The 17,728-nt window shown below is 55.1% G+C and overlaps 1 protein-coding gene across 4 annotated transcripts in view; it reads right to left on the reverse strand.

The window, feature by feature from the left end:
- The window catches only part of OPHN1 (oligophrenin 1), a 59,132-nt gene extending 41,497 nt beyond the window's left edge, over positions 1–17,635 (reverse strand). Inside the window, exon 1 of one of the 4 annotated variants that reach the window (XM_074882572.1) lies at positions 17,101–17,635. In XM_074882572.1, coding sequence (XP_074738673.1) covers positions 17,101–17,254 — 154 coding nt within the window. In that variant the 5' untranslated portion in view covers positions 17,255–17,635. Of the gene's footprint in view, positions 1–13,310; positions 13,445–17,100 lie in introns of those variants that run through there. The other 3 variants (XM_074882571.1, XM_074882573.1, XM_074882574.1) reach the window with 3 other exon arrangements.
- Between the last annotated feature and the right edge of the window lie 93 nt (positions 17,636–17,728).

The following is a 17,728-nucleotide window of genomic DNA, read 5'->3' on the forward strand; positions in this document are numbered from 1 at the left end:
AGACTCAGTGACAAAAGAACTTATCACCGCGGTGGCAAACATGGGGTTTTCTGAAACACTGCTACGAAGGGCAGAGAAAAATTGGACAGCACTGAATGGGACATTGGGAAAAGAAATCAAGTGGCTGGCGTGGGATCCTGGCAGGTCCCCAGACTGCTCTGCTTCCCTGTCCCAGGGTCAGGAGCACCCAGGGGCCCCCAAGCAACCATGGCAGGTGGGGACAGCCAGGACCCCAGCCCGGGGAGGAGCGCGGCCTCGCAGACAGTCCCCGCTCTCCCCTCAAAAGCCTCGTTCAGCAGTTTCCTCTGGCGGGTCAAACCTTTGCTCCTGAATGGGCAGATTCAGGCCTGAATGTCCCTATTTAAGCACAGCTGCTGGGGGGCTGAGAGCGCGTAAACGGGTGAACTCCAGCACAGAATGATGTCATTGATTTGGTGGAAAACCTCAGCAAATAATTCACTCTCAGTCCCCACAGCGTTCGCTTCAGGCCGGGCCGGAGGCTCTCATTCAGTTGTTGCTCAGGGGAATCTTTGTTCATCCTCCTGCAAACCCTCGTCCTCTTCCCTGGGCGCTGCCGACGCCCCCGCCCAGCCCCTCGACTATGCTGATTGGGGGTGAACTTCAACCCCCGCCTTTGAACACCCATTCCGACCTAGCGCTGGGTCCCTGAGCAGCTCCTGGGGGGGCTCATCGTGTCCCACCCTCCAGCATGCCCAGCCCGCACCCATCCATCCCCTCCATGGGGGGAGGCCATGAGGGGGGGCCCAGCTCCGGCTCCTGTGTCCCCGCATGCACAAGCGCAGGCACAGCACCGCCGGGACAGGGGCTGCCATGCACCGGCCTCCCGTCGCGCACATCGGCCCCGGCGTTGGAGAAATGGGCCTTGGCAAGCTGCTTGCCTTTTGGTTTGTACAGAAACAGGGGTTTGAAAAAGACAAACACCATCTATTTTAACCAGAAAAAAAGAAACGGTATCACTGATTTAAGTTACGTTTTCCTTTCAAAGTGTTGTCTGGCCTGAAAGCTTAATTTGTCAGTTGTCTGCTGAAGGAAATCCAGGTGGATGTGCTATAAACCACATCTCACATTAGCTTAGCAGTGAAGAAAAATAAAAATGAGCGCCCCTTAATTAGTCCAGTGCTGTTTCGTTTCACTTGGGACAAGGAAATTTCTTCATTTTGGGGAGCCATCTTCATCCCCACCTTCAGCAAAGCTGGGGGCTGGAAGCCCCGGCTGCGAGCGGTGACCGTGCGCCCACCAGCTGTGCTGAAGGTGTCTGTCCCTCTGTCCCACGGCAAGGTGACAGCCGCTGAGGACACCCCTGGGGTGGCTGGGGCACCGGCAGACCCCCATCCCCGATGGGGGGTTAGGAAAGGCGAGGCCATCCCCAAACAACTGCGGGAGATGGGGGGTTAGGAAAGGAGAGGCCAAGCGGAGGGAGAGCCTGTGCTGCACACGCCTGGCCTGGCTCCTGAGCAGCCTTTAATGGAAACCAGACTCCCCCGGAGCAACGTGACTCGTCCTCGTACACGTACCAAGCCTTGGCTGAACACCGGCTCCCCACAACCCCGACCCACCCGTGGGATGGGCACCATCAGGGGCCACCACGGTACGGCAGGTGTTGTTCTAACGGCGGGAAACTCAAACCAGGGTGACCCCGGCAGCTGTCCCCACCACGGGCACTGGCCGCCCGGGGAAGGGATGATGCTGTCACCCGGGGGGCCCGACGCAGAGCATCGCCCCTTCCCTTGGTGGCATCCAAACGGCGGTGTGGTGACAGCGGGGGACAGGGCAGGTCAGGGGGGACCGGGATGAGCCACAGCCACAGGAAAGCGGCTCGACAGGGAAGGGGCCACGGCAGTCAGCAGCTGGAGCCGGGCGGGAAGAGATCTGCAGTGTGGGAAAATGGGGCGACGTTGCCACACTGGCGGAGATGAGCCCGTATTCTCCCTCCTTTTAACAAACACTGGGATGTTCTTCCCCCCGCTGTGCACACCCAGGGGCTGCTCACCCAGCACCGGGAAGGTGTGCAGGGAGTGGTAATGCTGTGCTTCCGGGGCAGGGACACGACTGCGAGCAGCTGGCAAAGCCTCGCCCCCACCCGGCAGCCCCCAAGGACCCTGCCTGCTCTTGGTACAGCTCAGCCCGTTGCTGTGGAAACACACCAAAATTAATTCGATCAGAAATCCTCTAGGACGCTTCTTCCTTACAGCACTCAGTAAGCAATGCCAACTCTCACAATTTGTGGTCACAATAATTTATATTCTTCTCATAAAAATAAAGCCCCATCTCTCTGCACAGAACAACTCGCGCTGGGCAGGAGGGAGGGAAGGAGCCAGCTACAGCTGCACGAGTCGTAGGAGGCACACAAAGAACTTTCTGGTTGTATTTATGTACAGATAAACACACCTCCAGAGACTGCAGCTAGTGAAGGACGTGCCCCACAGTCTGCTCAGCGAAGACCTAGCAGGGATTCTCATTTCAACCGTTCACAGCAACCACAGGTAACCAAAGACCGCAAGCAAAAAAAATTTTGCTCTCTTTGCAAAAGCCACACGCCTCTGAAAAAGCACAGCCAGAAGCCCTAAACCAGACTGTGGTTCTGCTTCTTCCCCTCAATGCTTAGAATTTAAAATAGAAGGAAACCATTGCCGCAGGACAGACCCCATGGGGGGATGTGGCCCCGCACCACCTCAGGCTGCTGCAGGGATGAGTGGACACGGCTGGAGGAGGAGGCGCTGCTCGAGGGTCCACCAGGCCCGCGAGGCCGCAGAGACATCTCTAATGAGCCCGGCACCTCTCTAAGCCTCTGTCTGTGTGACTGCAATGGTCCTCGGCTGCCGAGAGACGAAACCATGTCCCAAAGACCATGGGAACAGAAGTGCCAGTGACAACCCACTGGTGACAGCTGCAGAGAGGGCCGGGATCTCTGTGTGCCAGAAAAGCTGGGCTGTGCTTGCACCACCTCAACACCACAGCGTAATGTCGGGTGGAACGGAGAGAAAGCAGAGTGATTTTTAGAAATAAACACTTTGAAAACCAACAAAAAGCCTCCTGCTGTGTATAAGAGCAGTGGCACATGTACACCTCACACCTGCCAGGAGCAGGCTGCCCGTACCCTCGCCCAGGTTATCCACACCCAGACATCCCCTCGCCGACCCCGCCGGGTCACATTTGTTAGCTGGGCAGCCGCTGGTAAAACCGGCACCGTCCCTACTTCTCCCTCGGAAACAGTCGGGCGAGAATCGCTGCCCCCCCGGGGCTCAGGGGCTGAACGGACAGTGGGCTAATCCTCAGTCACACGCTGCTCCCTGTGCATGGTGCTGTGAAGTAAGGAGAAAAAAAAAAAAAAAAATACAAAACCCTGCACCTCCTCACCACGGCAGTCATCGGCCAGTGACAGTTCTAGAGCAAATCCAGTCCTTAATTTAACCTGCCCCCAGCCGAGGGCAGATACAGTGAGGCAGGACCAGCTGAGCCGAGCCCACGGCGGTGGAACAAGCTGCTCCCGAGGCTCCGCGGTGCGGACGTGCCCTGCATGGGGCAGCTCAGCAACAGCTTCAACAGTCCTTAAGGAAAAGCCCGAATTATTTTGAGCTATGGCGATGCAAATGAACAGATCAAATGTAAGGAGGAGCTCCACTTTGGCATTTTGCTTTCTTCTTCTCCAGCCTGAAAACAGAAATAGCAAAAACAGCCACAGACTTTTTTTCTTTCGAGTAAGTGAAAGACAATAAAAGTTCATTCTGTACTTAAATAAAAGAATTTTAAGGCAAGGACAAATTCTAGGGTTAGGCTCTGAACTCTGGAAACCCCTTTTTTGGGGGGAAATGTTGTCAGACTCTGATGCACAGTAGCTGAGGGTGCACGTAAATTCCTTCCCAGTGCTTGGGCACCACGAAACATTTTCTGCTTCCTCGTGCAGAGCTGGGCTACGGGACACACAGAACATGAGAAATACCATTTTTCCTCCAGCATGCAAAAGAGAGAGGGCTGTGATCCCTGAAGGGAAGAGAATGTGCCCATTGTTACCAACTCCCGCCAAAGAATTTCCCAGGCAGTTGCATCATGAGGGAGATGGAGCTCATTCACGCCGCCACTCCGGAGAGGCTGTCGTGGACATGGTACCCGACCCACCGCTACCAGGGGATTGCAAACATTTGCCAGCTGACACACACGGTGTTTCGCTCCGAGCTGTTGTACTCACGCAGCGTGTACTAACTGCATGAAGCCCCCAAACACCGTCCTGCCAAAAGACCTCAACTCTGAAATCAATGAAGCTGCCCCGACTGAGCCCAGATGTGCCACGAGGAACGCGAGTAATGAGTCCTGACTCACAGAACACTCCTAAATACTCTGCAGCTGCTCAAACACAAAAACATGTGGATTTTTGCAGATGAGGGAAAGAAAGAATCTTCCGGTCAGCCTTCTAGGTAGTCCCAAATCTGCAAAGCATCTCATGAGGAACACAGCACTCTGGTTACTCCATTAATGAGAGCTGCTTACCCTTAAGTAATTAAAAAATAGCCCTGGGCTCTGCATTAACCCATGGCAAGCTGTTCTCGAGTGCCCCCAAGGCTGCCTGGATGCTGTGGGGATTCAGAAATACCGACACGTTTCACAAAGGCCATTTCTCACACACTGACACAGGTTTTCCACTTGCCAGAAGTAAATGGCTAGCATGAACTTCTAAAAATAACTTGCTATATTTAGCTGTGCTTTACAAATCTCTTGCAAAGGAATTAATGAATGTCTAATACTTCTGTTATACATTTATCTTTTCTAATCAGCCCTTTATTGACCGAGTCTCTCATAAACTGCCATTTCACCATCGCAGTCGATCAGGCTCCAGGGAGAAGGGCATGGCTGTGGTTCAAGTACAAATACATTTTTCAGTTACTCTCCCTACCTAGAGGCCTTTTGCTTTGCAAGCTGCTTACCTGCCCTCCGCACCATTACCTAAACTTATACGTCACCTGCCCACTTTTCCCCCCGCCTAGTTTCCGCCTGCTGTCCTAAACATCATTTTTTTATTCTCATAAATTCCCATCCTGGCCCAGGCAATCTTGCGGTAAGCGCACAAACTCGCTTGACAGGCTTATTTTCTTTATTTACTGTTTAATTTAAAGAAAAGACCAACGCAGCAATTCTTGACATTTATCATATATTCCTTATGCTTTTCTTCTCCTGCTGCTGACTGAAGGGAAGCCGCTCCGCCGTGCCCATCCCTCTGCAGAGGACCCAGCCGGCCTCACTCCGCCAGCTCCCAGACAAGGAAGGTAAATGCACAGAGAGGCTTTTCTGGCTGCCACGAGCAGCAGAAGACCACGGATCTCCTCCCCAACAGCTCAGAAGTCAGGCAACGTATCACCCCAAAAAAGCAACCAAAACAAAAAGCAAGCAAGCAAGGCTGGGAGGACAACAAAGTTTTGGGGTATATGGGTCCATTTTGGAGAAAACCAGAAGTGACTGAGGCGGGTTACAGCTTCTGGGGAGAATGATGCACTCTTCCCCTACCTCTGATTAAGTGAGCACTAATTATCCAGCATAACTTTTCTTCCCCAGACCTTCCCAGTGACAGATACTGCTGAGCAGAAGGACTGGCATGCAGCAAAGCCACGTTTTAAAGCAAAGACAAGGAGCACACCGTGCTCCCAGTGACACTCACTGGCTTGTACTGGTTTCCTGGCGAGTGGCTCTTGAGGTCATATTTTTAATGTTTTTATAAAGGACAGTGTACGGACTCATTTTTTATGATTTTTGCTTCTGAAATACCAGCCATGATCTTAAGTCCTGGGAATCGCAGGACCCTTTGGCACAGCCTCCTCCCCAGCCCGGCTGGGCAGGGACAGCACAGGGGTACCCACGCTCCCCCGCCACTGGCAGCTCGACAAACCCCCCTGGCACCAGTGCTCCCCTCTGCTCCTCACGCTGAGTGCGAGGTGAAACCACACGCTGAATGCCTGAGCTCCTCAGAGCACAAATCTGCACCTCTGGCATTTTTCTGGCCTTTCAAAGTGATCTTGCAAAGCGGGAGGACTTTCTTCAGCGAAACTGGAAAAAGACGCGAGGCAGACAGCCCAGAACACATGGCTAACTGAAATGGAAGTTAAAAAAGATCAGGAGCCTTAGAAATCAGCAAAAATGTTGAAATGCGCATTAAGAAATACTACAACTATTATTTATTTCAATTGTATAGGTCACGACATCCATCCAGTATGTCAGGGGGGAAATGACCAAGTTTCCTCCATGAATTTGAACCTCGGGTTTACAGACAAGTTGACCCCAAGAAGGGCTCCCACCGCCCCCGACCAGAGGGGCTGGCAAACCCCTCTCTGCGGGCAGCCCGTCTCCTACATTCTTTCACCCCAAACTCACAACAGGAATTCCTTTGCTGGCGATTCAGCTCCTGGCAAAGCCCAACCGTTTAGGAAATGGCTGGTTTTTGTGTTTCGGTTGAACGACGGTGGTTCAGAGAGGAACATGTTTCATGAAGACCACCTAACCACAGCAGTGGCACAGGGAAGTGACACCTGCGAGCACCTATTAAATACAGCCCCATCTATATCACCATCCCACAGAGGCCAGCCGCCTCTCCTAACAGCCTTCCCCAATCCTGGGGAAAGGGCTTAGTGACGCTGAGTAACAGACAAACTCCCTGAAAAATGGAAAAAAAAAAGAAGCTGAGCCATGGCAAGCAAATGAATGTTCTCCTTCCTCGGGAGGAGCGTGCTGTCGAGGAGGGGCCGCCAGCCCGTCTCCCGGGGGCATTGGGAGAACCTGGCGCAAGGCGGCTGGTGGGTAAGGACACGGCAGAGCTGCACAAATCCTCGCGGCGCTTGAGGCCACCCGGAGCTCCCCGGACCCGAGAGCAGCCGCACAGGCTTTTGGCACGGCTGCTTTGGCGTAAGCGGCAGGAGAGGGTGTGCTCCAAGAGCCGTGGCTCCCTGCTGTACAAGCAGTACGAACACGGGGAAAACAAACACGAAAACAACAGACTCTTATCCGGGGCAGAGCATTAGCAATCCCCACAGAGATATCTTATGATCTGCAGAGCCATCAGATGCGTCTCGCTGCAGCCTCCCCGCAGCCACCCTTCCCAGGCAGGGGCAAGCGAGTGAAAACCAGGCGCTCCTGCGGACAGGATCAGCGAGGAGCCAGCGGCTCACTCCCCCGGCACGCGATGATTTCAGAGTTTCCTTCGATAAGGGCGCAGCGAGGGCCAGGCAGGAGGCCAGATGAGTCACACGCGGAGCAAGGGGAAGACTCACCAGCGATCCGAAGCGGTTCAGCGTGGGGAGGAAGGTGCATCCCTCCTGTCCCAGGGCTGGGAGCCGCTGCCAGCACTGACACGGCCCGGCCCGCACCCAGGGCATCTTCAACGCGACCAGTACCGGGACAGCCCAAACCCACCCATCCTGCAAAGCAGCCGCCAGAGCCACCCCCCACCTCTGGGCGCCTCTGCAAGCCCCACATCCCACGAGGACTCGGGGGTCGGCTCTGTGCCCCCAAAACAGAGGGTCCCCCGATGCCCTGCAGATCCCCAGTTCAACATTTGCTGGCACAGGAACAGATCATGTCCCTTGTTCTCCATTTTCACAGCTACAAGGTTTAGTAAGATTAGTAAAATTACTCTCGTTTTAAAAATATCTAGCCTCAGCGCTTCATAATCAGTCTTGGCTGGAGGAACAGGGTAAGAAAAGGAGAGAGAACAGACTGCAGAGAGCAACCTCAATTCTAGGCTTTACTTATAAACTTTATCTGAGGCTTTTCTGCTGCTCTTATCATCATTTGAACAACTCGTGACCGCACATTCACAGGCACGGAGAATTCGGTGACATAAAAGCACAACAGCCACAAAGGCAGTTCTTAAACGTGCCCCAGAAAGGAAAAGCCAGCACCTGGGGATCGCCACTGCCGCCGGAGGAGCTCAGCCGACAGCGCTGAGGGCTCTGCTGGGCAAAACAAAAGCCAACGCGGAAAAGTCCACCATGACCAAAACACAAACGAGAAGTTTCCAAAAGCTTTTTTCTTGATACCTATCAGAAACTCAAATAGAAGGTTTACATATATGAAATGTTTGTTTAATGCTTGGTAAGAACTAACTTAGTAAGAAGTAACTGCTGCCTGCTGAATTTCACCAGCACTTTCAAAGGAGCTTTCCCTGTGGTATGTTCAACATCTGTAAAATAGCCCTGCTTGTTTGCAGGAAAGAAGTTTGTCTTTCTTTTCTCTATCTCTCACAGTTCTTCAAGCTCTGTGCCGCTGAAGGGCAGGCTTCAGCCACACGCCACCGCACAACCAGTGGGGCCACCGCTGCTGCCCCGTGGAGCCGCGCTGGCACACAGCACGACAGAACCACCCGTGAAAAGCTGGCGGGTGGCTGTGGGATGCCACATCTGTGGTTACCAGTGTCCTACCAACAGGATTAATAAATAAGATATTCCAAAAATTTCTCAAGAAAAAACAGCCAGAAAAGCTGAGTCTTCACATGGTGACTCAAGAGGAAACTCTTCGGTCAGCAGCAGCGAGCTGCTGCTGCGAGCCCGTGGGCTGTCAGACACGTTACAAAACATGGATAACGCCCACATCCTCCCCGGGAAGGAGCCAGGAGCGGCAACAGGAGAAGGATGAAAATCTCTCTGCATGTCTCGTGCGTGGCAGAAGGTAAAAAAACACACTCAAACACCTGAAAACGACTTAACCTCCTGCCCTGGCCCTTTGCGCCAACAAGTTCTCGGGAAGCGTGTCAGGGCGCTGCTTGGGCTGGAAAAAGCCAGCACAAAATACTGCACCTTGGTTTAAGCTGGCCCAGGGCTGGTCCCCAGCCTGTTCTCCAGCCCCTGTGCATGGTGCTGCTGTGCTGGCCACACGGCAAAGCCAACACGACGGCGCCAAGGCGCAGGGCAAGCTGCTCCAGCTTGGAGCAAAATCTAACAAACACCTATCAACGACCCCGAAACAAGGGGCAAGATACGCCCTGCAACTGGAGCAGGCAGATACCGCGCGCGCTCCTCGTCTTTCCTGCCCGTGTCCGAAGATACGGCTTCGGCGGTTGTGGGGAGGGTTGGCTTTGTGGAAGGGTTTTTTGTTCTTTTTTTTTTTGCTACTGTTTTTTAGTTTCTGGTTAAAGCATGTCTGGTGTAGATTTGCACCAACCTGGGGCCCTAGATTCCATGCACAGTGACTACAGCCCAGGAAAACGAGCTGCTTCGTCGTCTGCCGGCTGCAAGGAGATCCCCCTCCTCCCACTGCCCGGAGGATGCCCACGGAGCGGGGGTGCTCACCAGGGAGAGGGCCACTACCAACACGTCAGCTGAACTCCACCGTGCTGACACAGAAACTTTTTTTTTTTTTGCAGGTTGAGCATCGCTTCAGAGCTGCTGCAGGGGACAGGGAATTTGCACTCCCACTCCACTCAAAGGCAGAGACACCGGCCCATAGAAGTAACAAAAAAAAGGGATGTGATTTTTTTCCAGTGGAAGGGATCCCATTTGGTGAGTATCGTTATGCACATCCTATCAGGTCAGCGACACCAGAGTGCTTCCAGTATCACTTCTGTAAATGCTGTGGTGTGTTACCAGTACTGCAGACTTCTGAGGTCTCCCCCACATACAGATACACACACACATACAGTTTATCTCCTCCAGCCCTCCCAAGGTCTCTGTGAACAGCTCCCTCACCCTCCTCCCATCACCTCTGCCGTAAGACAGTGCAAGCCACAGTCTGCAGCGCTGCAGCACAGTGATACTCAGCACCACACTGGTCTCCAAATCCTCAAGAAGGCATTTTCATTTGATCACTGCACGCTTCTCTTTTGCCCAGGGTCCTGGTTCCTGGCTAAATCAGCATGTCCTCGATGTCTTTAACTCACTGAGTGTAACTGGTTCAGGTCTAGGAGGTGTCCGGGTCCACAGCAAAGCAATTGACTGTTTTTAAGCTGGGTATAGCTCTGATGTCTCTTCAGACAACTAGAGCTGAGAACTTAGGAGAAAATTTTAAAAGTTATCAGCAGTAACCAGAGCCCTTACTGGACAAAAGCCCCAGCGAGGATGGAGAAGACCAGCAAGGAGCAGACAAGCACAAGGAGAACCCATTATTGCTAGAGGAGAGTGATGTATTTTCCAGCAAGTCATTTTTCCCCAGCTAAAGTCCAGAAACGGCTTAGCACTAGCTGCTGTAGTGCAACGTGCTCCAGGAGGAAGGGGGACAGTGTCCCCGCAGAGTGAGCCACCGTCCTGTCTGGAGTCGGCCCCAGGCAGCTCCTCCCAGTGCCACCAGCGCGGCTGGAAAACCAGGTCCACAGCGAACCAAGGCTTCAGTGACACCTCAGTGGGAAAACGTCGGGGGGGCAACCCACAGATCTGCCTCTGCGTTTCTCCTCTGCGATGCTTTCCCCAACGTCCTTCCTCTGGAAGTGGCTGAGGAGGCATCAGGGCCGATACCCGGCTGAGGGCAGCCCCGCGCCGTCGCTGACTCCACCTGCAGCTCCAGGCCGCGGTTCCCCCTCAGCCCCTGCAATGGCCAACACCATCTCCAAATGCAGGGCTGGCAGATTGGCCAAGCTAATGGGGCCACTGAGGCCTCGTTCAGCTCACTATACCCAGCCAGGGCCTGTTCTTTGTTCTGAGAGCCGTGTTCTGAGAGCAGGGTCCGATCCTGCACCCGTTCGAGTCAAGGCTCAGGTACTGAGTGTTGCTGGGAGAGTACCAGGATACAACCAGGGCAAAAACAAGAGGACAGGCTGATTTTTAAGAAGTCGGATTGGTTCAGCAGCAGCTGCATTACCGACCTGGGCACACGAGTAGCCTCTTCATGCTGGCCTAGCCAGTGGCATCAGAGAAACCGCTTACACGAGTCTTGCTTGGACTCAGACCCCCTGGTTATACTGGGCAGTTTAACAAGCAGCTTTCCACGAGACAGAAGGCCTCTGTGCATCCACATGGACGATTTTGATGCACATCTTCATTAACGTGCCCTACGCTGGCTCAGAGCTAAGCTGTCTTTGTGGGACAGGGTATTTTTAACGGAGGCTCCTCAATGCCAAGCCCTGCCAGGAGTGCAGAGCTAGCACTTGCCTGGAGAGCTGCTGCCGTTCCTCTGCCAGCAGAAGGGCACGGGTGTGGGGGCCAGACTCGTTCCTCTTCCCCCTTTTCCAGAGGAGCTTTAGGTTTGGTCGGACATAGGCAAATCCCAACGTCTGACTGTAACAAACTGCAGTGACAGAGTAAGGCCTTTGTCTCTACAGACGCTACATGAACCAGCACACGGGGTTTCTGCAGGACCGGGCAGACAGGCTGCTCCAGGGCTGCTTTAACCTCATTCAAATCTACTTTCTACACTCCAAAGCATTAAACCCTCAAGCACCGCCTCCAACAACAGCACGGAAACCTGTCGAGAACAGGTCTGCCACGCTGAGAAGCGTGGAGGCTCCCACGCCAATGAGCGAGCTCCCACACACAGCGCCGCGGTGCCGGACCCGCAGAATGACGGCGGGACCTTCCCTGGGTGCCCCTTTCAACCCCACTCCCAGGGAAGAGCCCACCCAGTCCCTGCTGTTACAGACTGCTGTGAGCTTTCAGGCATCTACACATCCCTTTAATATTGCCCTTCCAGGATGAAACCCTTGCACTGCCTGGGGAGGCCGGTTAACCAACATGCAAAGTCAGAGGCAATCTGCAAAGCTTTATGCAGTACAGAAGTCAAGTTCAAACCCACGTATGCAACATTTGCATGAGAACTCACACAGCTCTCCCAGCTTCAAAGGAGTTTACACCATTGCAGCATTCGTACATTATTAAAAAGAGCCTCGGCCTGATGTTTCTCAAACCCTGTTTGATATATATAATTGCAAGAGAAGATCAAAGGCCAGGGGGAATAGATGGTTTTGCATTACCACACACACAGCACAGTGCAGTGAGCAGGAGAGATTATAAAAAAACGAATGTGTTGAGCCACAGAAAGAAAAAGCTGTAAAGAAGCCATTCTTACAACAGCCAGGATGCTAACAGCCAGGATGTTACCTACTCCTGACATCCTCGCTGTGGCCTCCAGCACGCAGCCGGCAGCGAGTCCTGGCTGCGACGCCAGTGCTGGCCACCACGGTGCGGGGCTGCGAGCCCTGGCCAGCCCGAGGGGACCGACGCCAGCCCGAAGGGACAGACAGACACCAGCCCAGCACACTCAGAGCAAGCTGGACCTTGCAGTTTCCGCGGGGGCCAGTGAGGAGAGCCGAGCTCGGCTGTTGGGGGCCAGCGAAGCAGCCCTGGCCTACGGAGCGCGGAGGAAGGCAGCCCAGGGAGGAAGGCCACCCTCCCAGCCCTGCTCCCTCTCCAGCCAGGGCTGGGCCACGGGTGGGCTTCAGCACTGCCAGCGCAACGTATGGGAGCAGCACCGTCCCCTGGCACTGCCCTGGCTTTGCATACTCCTGGCACGAAAAAGAAGGGATGCAGCCAACTTTACAACAAAAATAACTCATATTTTTGTCTCAAAGTACCTTATTTGCTATTGCTGACTTTCAGGCCCAAGATTATTACAAACGAACAATATTTTCCTCTGCTTTAGTTGGTTTAATTTCTCATTTGGCACAACCTTATACTCAAGACATCTTACGGGGCCGCACGCATCGCCAACTGTCAGGGCTTTTCAGTCAGCTTCAGCCGCTTGTGGAGGCAGCAACCAGACTGCAGCTGCGCGAGGACCCACATCAGGACGTGGGGAGCTGCGCGGCACTTGGCAGGGCTTCACTCACCGTATTTTATTTATTTCGGCTGGTAACACAGAATCATAGAATACCAGGTTGGAAGGGACCTCAAGGATCATCTGGTCCAACCTTTCTCAGACGTGGGTGGGTGGGTGGGGTAGAACCAGTTTCTCTTAATCCCTTGAAAGGCAAGGGGAGTTTATGGCACTGAAGTGCACCCCTCCTTCGGGCAACAGCCCCCCGCCTCAGACAAGGCCCTGAAGCACCATCTGCTCTGCAGAAGGGGAAACCGAGGCACGCAGCAGAGCCAGGGGAGCTGAAGTTCCCTCTTCTGCCTCCCTCCTCCCCGGAGCTGGGCAGCAGGACTAAAACCACGAGCACAGGCCTTCCCATTCGTGGGGGCTGGGGTAGCTGGGGAGGGGTTTTCTGCAGCCCCCAAGCCACGGCTGCTGCTGGAAGCCCCCTGCTCCCCATGCCACAAGCCCAGCAGCAGCCGGGCTTTCCAGGGATGGGTTCCAGTGCTGGCCCCTAACAACTGTGCCGGGCAGAGCTCTCCCTGCTGAGGAGCAAGAGGCGGGGAAGCCCTGCTGCCTGGGAAAGCACTTACCCGCGGCTCCAGCCGTGCTTCCAGCCTCTGCCTGCGATGGGGCAGGGCAGGGCAGTTCAGCTTTTCACCAGAAACATCAAGGGCAGCTGAAGTCGGCAGGCTCCCGCAGAGGAGCAGCAGCTCGGAAGCGGATGGATTTCCTTACCAAGGCCCACGTCCCCCCACCGCGGGTCCCCACTGCCCTCATCCCCCCGTTTGGGAGCTCAGGAGCAGCAGTTTCGGCTCGGCAGCAGGCGGGAGCAACGCTCCCAGATGTCTTGACAGACGGACTCCCCGGCAGGGCCAGGCCCCAGCCCATCTCCATGCTGTGGCATCTCCTGTGGGAAAGGGGGACTCGCCTCTCCTCCCTCCGGGACAGTGGGTGGGCACCCACGAGCCTTTTCTCCTCTCCTAGAGAAAGCGCTGGGCACCTGCACCCCACGCGCGTGCCACACGTGGGAATCACTTTGGGAAGGGGATTAAACGACATTTCATCCCGATTAACAGGAATTATCCTCTGAGGAAGGGCCAGGGTCACAGTGAGCCTCGAGATCGCTGGGTATGAACACCAGGAAACGAGCCTGGAGTATCACAGAATCATCTCGGCTGGAAAAGCCCTTGAAGATCCTCCAGTCCAACCATGAACCTCACACTGACCGTTCTCAACTCCACCAGATCCCTATGTAAAGTAAGTAAAGACATAGCTGCCTTAAAACTGCCCCCACAGCACCTCACAGCCAGGGCACGCTGGCAGCGATTCAAGGCTCGCCATCGCCGCGGACCGGCTTACAACCAGGAAATGGAAGGGACTATGAGTATTTGTAAAACAAACCACCCGTTTAATCAAAGCAGCGCCCCTACCAGCTAGACATGTACCACTGGAGGCCTTCGATACTGCGCATTTATAATACCACGCTACTTGAAAGACTTGTTTAAAAAATTTGCACTCAAGTTCACATATTTGCTACAAATACAGTCACGGTGAATTAATCTACCAGTAAAAGGGCTACAAAAAAGTCAAAAGACATCCAAAAACCTCAAAGAGAAGTCACCAACATAGCACTTACTAGATGTGGGATGCCCAGCCTGTGCTGCGGACATAATAAAGTGATACCAAGTGGATTTTTTTCTTTTTTAGTCTCTAGAGACACCACTACAACACTCCTAATATTTTACTACCCAGCAGGCAGGCTGAGACAGCCTTAACTGGCCGGACACTTCCGACAAGAACATTGCCAGCAACCAAGAAAAGAACAACATATGCACTCCTTGTACCACAGCCGACTCAAAACCAGCCGCCTTCACCCAGCGTGTGAACCGACGGTGCTGCAGGGCTCCTCGTACAGTCACGCTTGCTTTTTTCCCTATTACTTGGCAAATGGAAAATAAAAGACAACTTTGAGCAGTCTCAGATTTTTGAGTCTATGTGGGCTGTGCTCATGGCAGACCTCGTCAAGCCCAGCAGACCCTATGTTCCCGCCACAGGGAACTGCCCTTCTTTTCTGGGCAGCCTGCGCGGGGATCGCTGCGCTTGCAGAATTCGCGCGGCTGCCTGTGTTTGTACCCGGACAGACCGCGCTGCTCCCCAGCCTTTTGTTCGTCAGGCCGAGGAGCCCGCCAGCTGGAGACAGCAGGTGTCTGATGAGCAAAACGGGGGATTGATTTGCTTTAAATCTCATGCAGGGGTTTATCCATGAATAAACCAGCAGACGCACAGACAACGTATACATCTGTAGAGTCACCAGAGGTCTGTACTCAGGGCAGTGAGTTGACACCTCAGGACAGTTTGGCTGAAGGTTTAATCAGAGGGTGCCTCACCCATGAAAAGGGTAAAGCGCACAGGACCGTTGGACAGGTCCAGTCAGAACAATCATTATAATTAGTTGTCTATGCTCAACAAAGAAATCTCACTCTCTCTGTCCTGGGGAGACTACCAGCTCCTTGGCGGACCCACCCCCCAGCACTGCCACGGGGCAGAGGCGAATTGCAGCCATCACTGTCACCCGCTCGGATCTACCTCCCTGGGGTGTTCGGGCAACTGGCAGTGAGCAGCCCCAGGTTCCTGCCCACTCTTCCATATGGGCACGATTCAGGGAGGAGGGCCGAGCACTTTTTTAACGTTATCTGTTAACGGAAACAGGGGGGTGACCCCGCGGGTGCGGGTGGAAGCCCAGGCGGGTATCAGCCCCAGCACCCTCGCCCGCCGTGCCCACTCTGCCGGGCCACCCCCCGCCTGCTGCTTCAGCTGCACCCTTAAAAAAGAAAACAGCACAAAACCAGCATTTCAGGCAAAAAAAAATGGGGGTTTCTTCCTGAGGGTTATCTGTCCTGCCTGGGTGTACTCAGTTTCCTTCTGCTTCTCCCCTTCCTCCTTCACCAGTCGCACTGGGACGGCTCTGCTGACCCAGCAAAATCCCCTCCCATCCCTGCTCCGAGCGCAGCATTAGGGTTTCCACACAGCAAAAAGGGAAACGGTTTTGGCCAAAGTGATGAAGAAAAAGCAAAGTATTTATGTTAAGAAGCAGACTTGTTAGATTCCCTTTGGCTTGCCTTTTTTTTTTTTTTTTGCCCTGGACTTAGCAGAGATTTGGGGACTCTTTTGTGGTACATTTTAGCATCTTACAGTCCTGTGACATCTGCTATTTCAGTCATATTCGCTTTTGTCTTCACCATTTTCCAGATGGGCAAACACAGGCTATTCCAGTCATGGCCTTGATAACAAGGAAGCTCTGAATTATTCTTAACAAAAGGTCAACAGCTAAACCTATTAATACCAAATAAAACCCAACCAGCTGGCAAGAAAAACAGCGTATGATCAGAGCCTACCCTGCTAATTTTTTTATTTGTCTTCATCTGGCCTGATGCAACACACTGTTCACAGCTGCCGTGCTGTCACAGGCGTTTGGCCATATTTTAATGCACATTTATAAAAGCAGAGGAGACGTGAGAGATGACACAGGGAAAGGTACCTACAGCTCTTGGAGGAAAAAAAGAATTCTAAGCAGGAGGATGGGTCACTAAAGCGTTAAATGCACAGGACTGTGTGTGGTTTCAGATGGCAGAACCTGGCCCAGGTACCTGGCCTCAGTCAGTACTTCTGAACAAATGACTCAAAGTCAACCCTGAAATCGACATTTAATTGGAAGAAAATTCTCATAATTATTAAAAAAAGAATAAACCACCCACAACAAAAGGACTAAGAGCTATTTCTGGATGGAGCCCTCTCGTTCTTGCAGCCGGCCACCCCGGGGAAGCGGGGCTGGGTGACAAGGTGACCCGTGCTGCCCCGGCCACGCTCCACCCGTCCTTTGGTGAAACAAAATAATCGAGCACCTTCCCCAAACTCATTATTCTCCTTGAAGGAAGGCGGTGCCCGGGAGAGCTCAGCAGCGGGTGCCCTGCGATGCTGGCGATGTCGGCCCAGCTCGCCCGGGCGATGGGGTCAGGGCTGTCCCCGCGCTGGGCCAGCTCTGGACGGAACGGGTGGCCCGGCGTGGCGGGTGGCAGGGCGTGCTGCCGGTGGCCTGCCAGCCCGTCCTGAAGCCACACCGGCGACCAAGGCCGCTGCCAAGCACCGGGGCCTGGAGCCACGAGGCTCCACGGGAGGGGAGGCGAAGGTGGGCTTCCAGAAACACGGCGGCGGGGGGATGTTAAGCAAGAATCGGGATTTCTCCCGTTCGGACCGGGGCAGGGAGGCACCGGCTGCTCCCGGGGCGGCCGTGGAGAGGCCCCGTTCCCGCACCGCCTCCAGCACCGGCGGTGATGGGCAGGACGCGGCCCCCGGCGCTGCCCACCCCGCCGCCCCGCTCACCCCGTATGGCGGCGATGAGCGCGTTGCCGTCCTTGATCACCTCCTTGATGAACTTGTTGGTCCGCTCCAGCTCCTGCTCGTAGCACTTCAGCCGCTCTCGGAAGTCGGGGCTGTCCAGGTAGCAGTCGCTGAACTCCAGCGGCGGGTGCCCCATGGCTCCGCGGCACCGGCCGCTCCTCCCGCCGCCGCCGCCGCCCACCGGCCACCGCCGCGCTGCGGGGCGGGCGCGGCTACGGCCCCCTCCCTCCGCCCCGGGAGCCCCGCACCGCGGCCATGCCGCCGCCCCGGCGGGCACCGCCCCCGGGAGGCTGGGGCGGGCGGGGCCTGTCCCGGTTCCCCCGGTTCCCCCGGTTCGCTGCCTGGGCGGGGCCGACCGGGCCGCACCGGGCGCTCGGCTGAGGCGACCCTCCCCCCCCGTTCCCGGCCGCCGCTGCCGGGATTTGTAGTTCGGCAGCCCCCGGGGAGCGGTGCCCTCCGCCCGCCCGGCCGGGCCCGGGGAGGCCGCGGTGGCTGCGGGCGGTGCCGCCGCCCCGGGCCCAGGCCCCGACCCAGGCCCAGGCCCTGGGCCCGGCCGCGCGGGGCGAGAGCGCCCCCTGCCGGCGGGGCGGGGCGGAGCAGGGACCCGCCC

The sequence above is a fragment of the Strix uralensis genome, chromosome 13 (assembly GCF_047716275.1).
Source record: "Strix uralensis isolate ZFMK-TIS-50842 chromosome 13, bStrUra1, whole genome shotgun sequence".
Lineage (NCBI taxonomy): Eukaryota > Metazoa > Chordata > Aves > Strigiformes > Strigidae > Strix > Strix uralensis.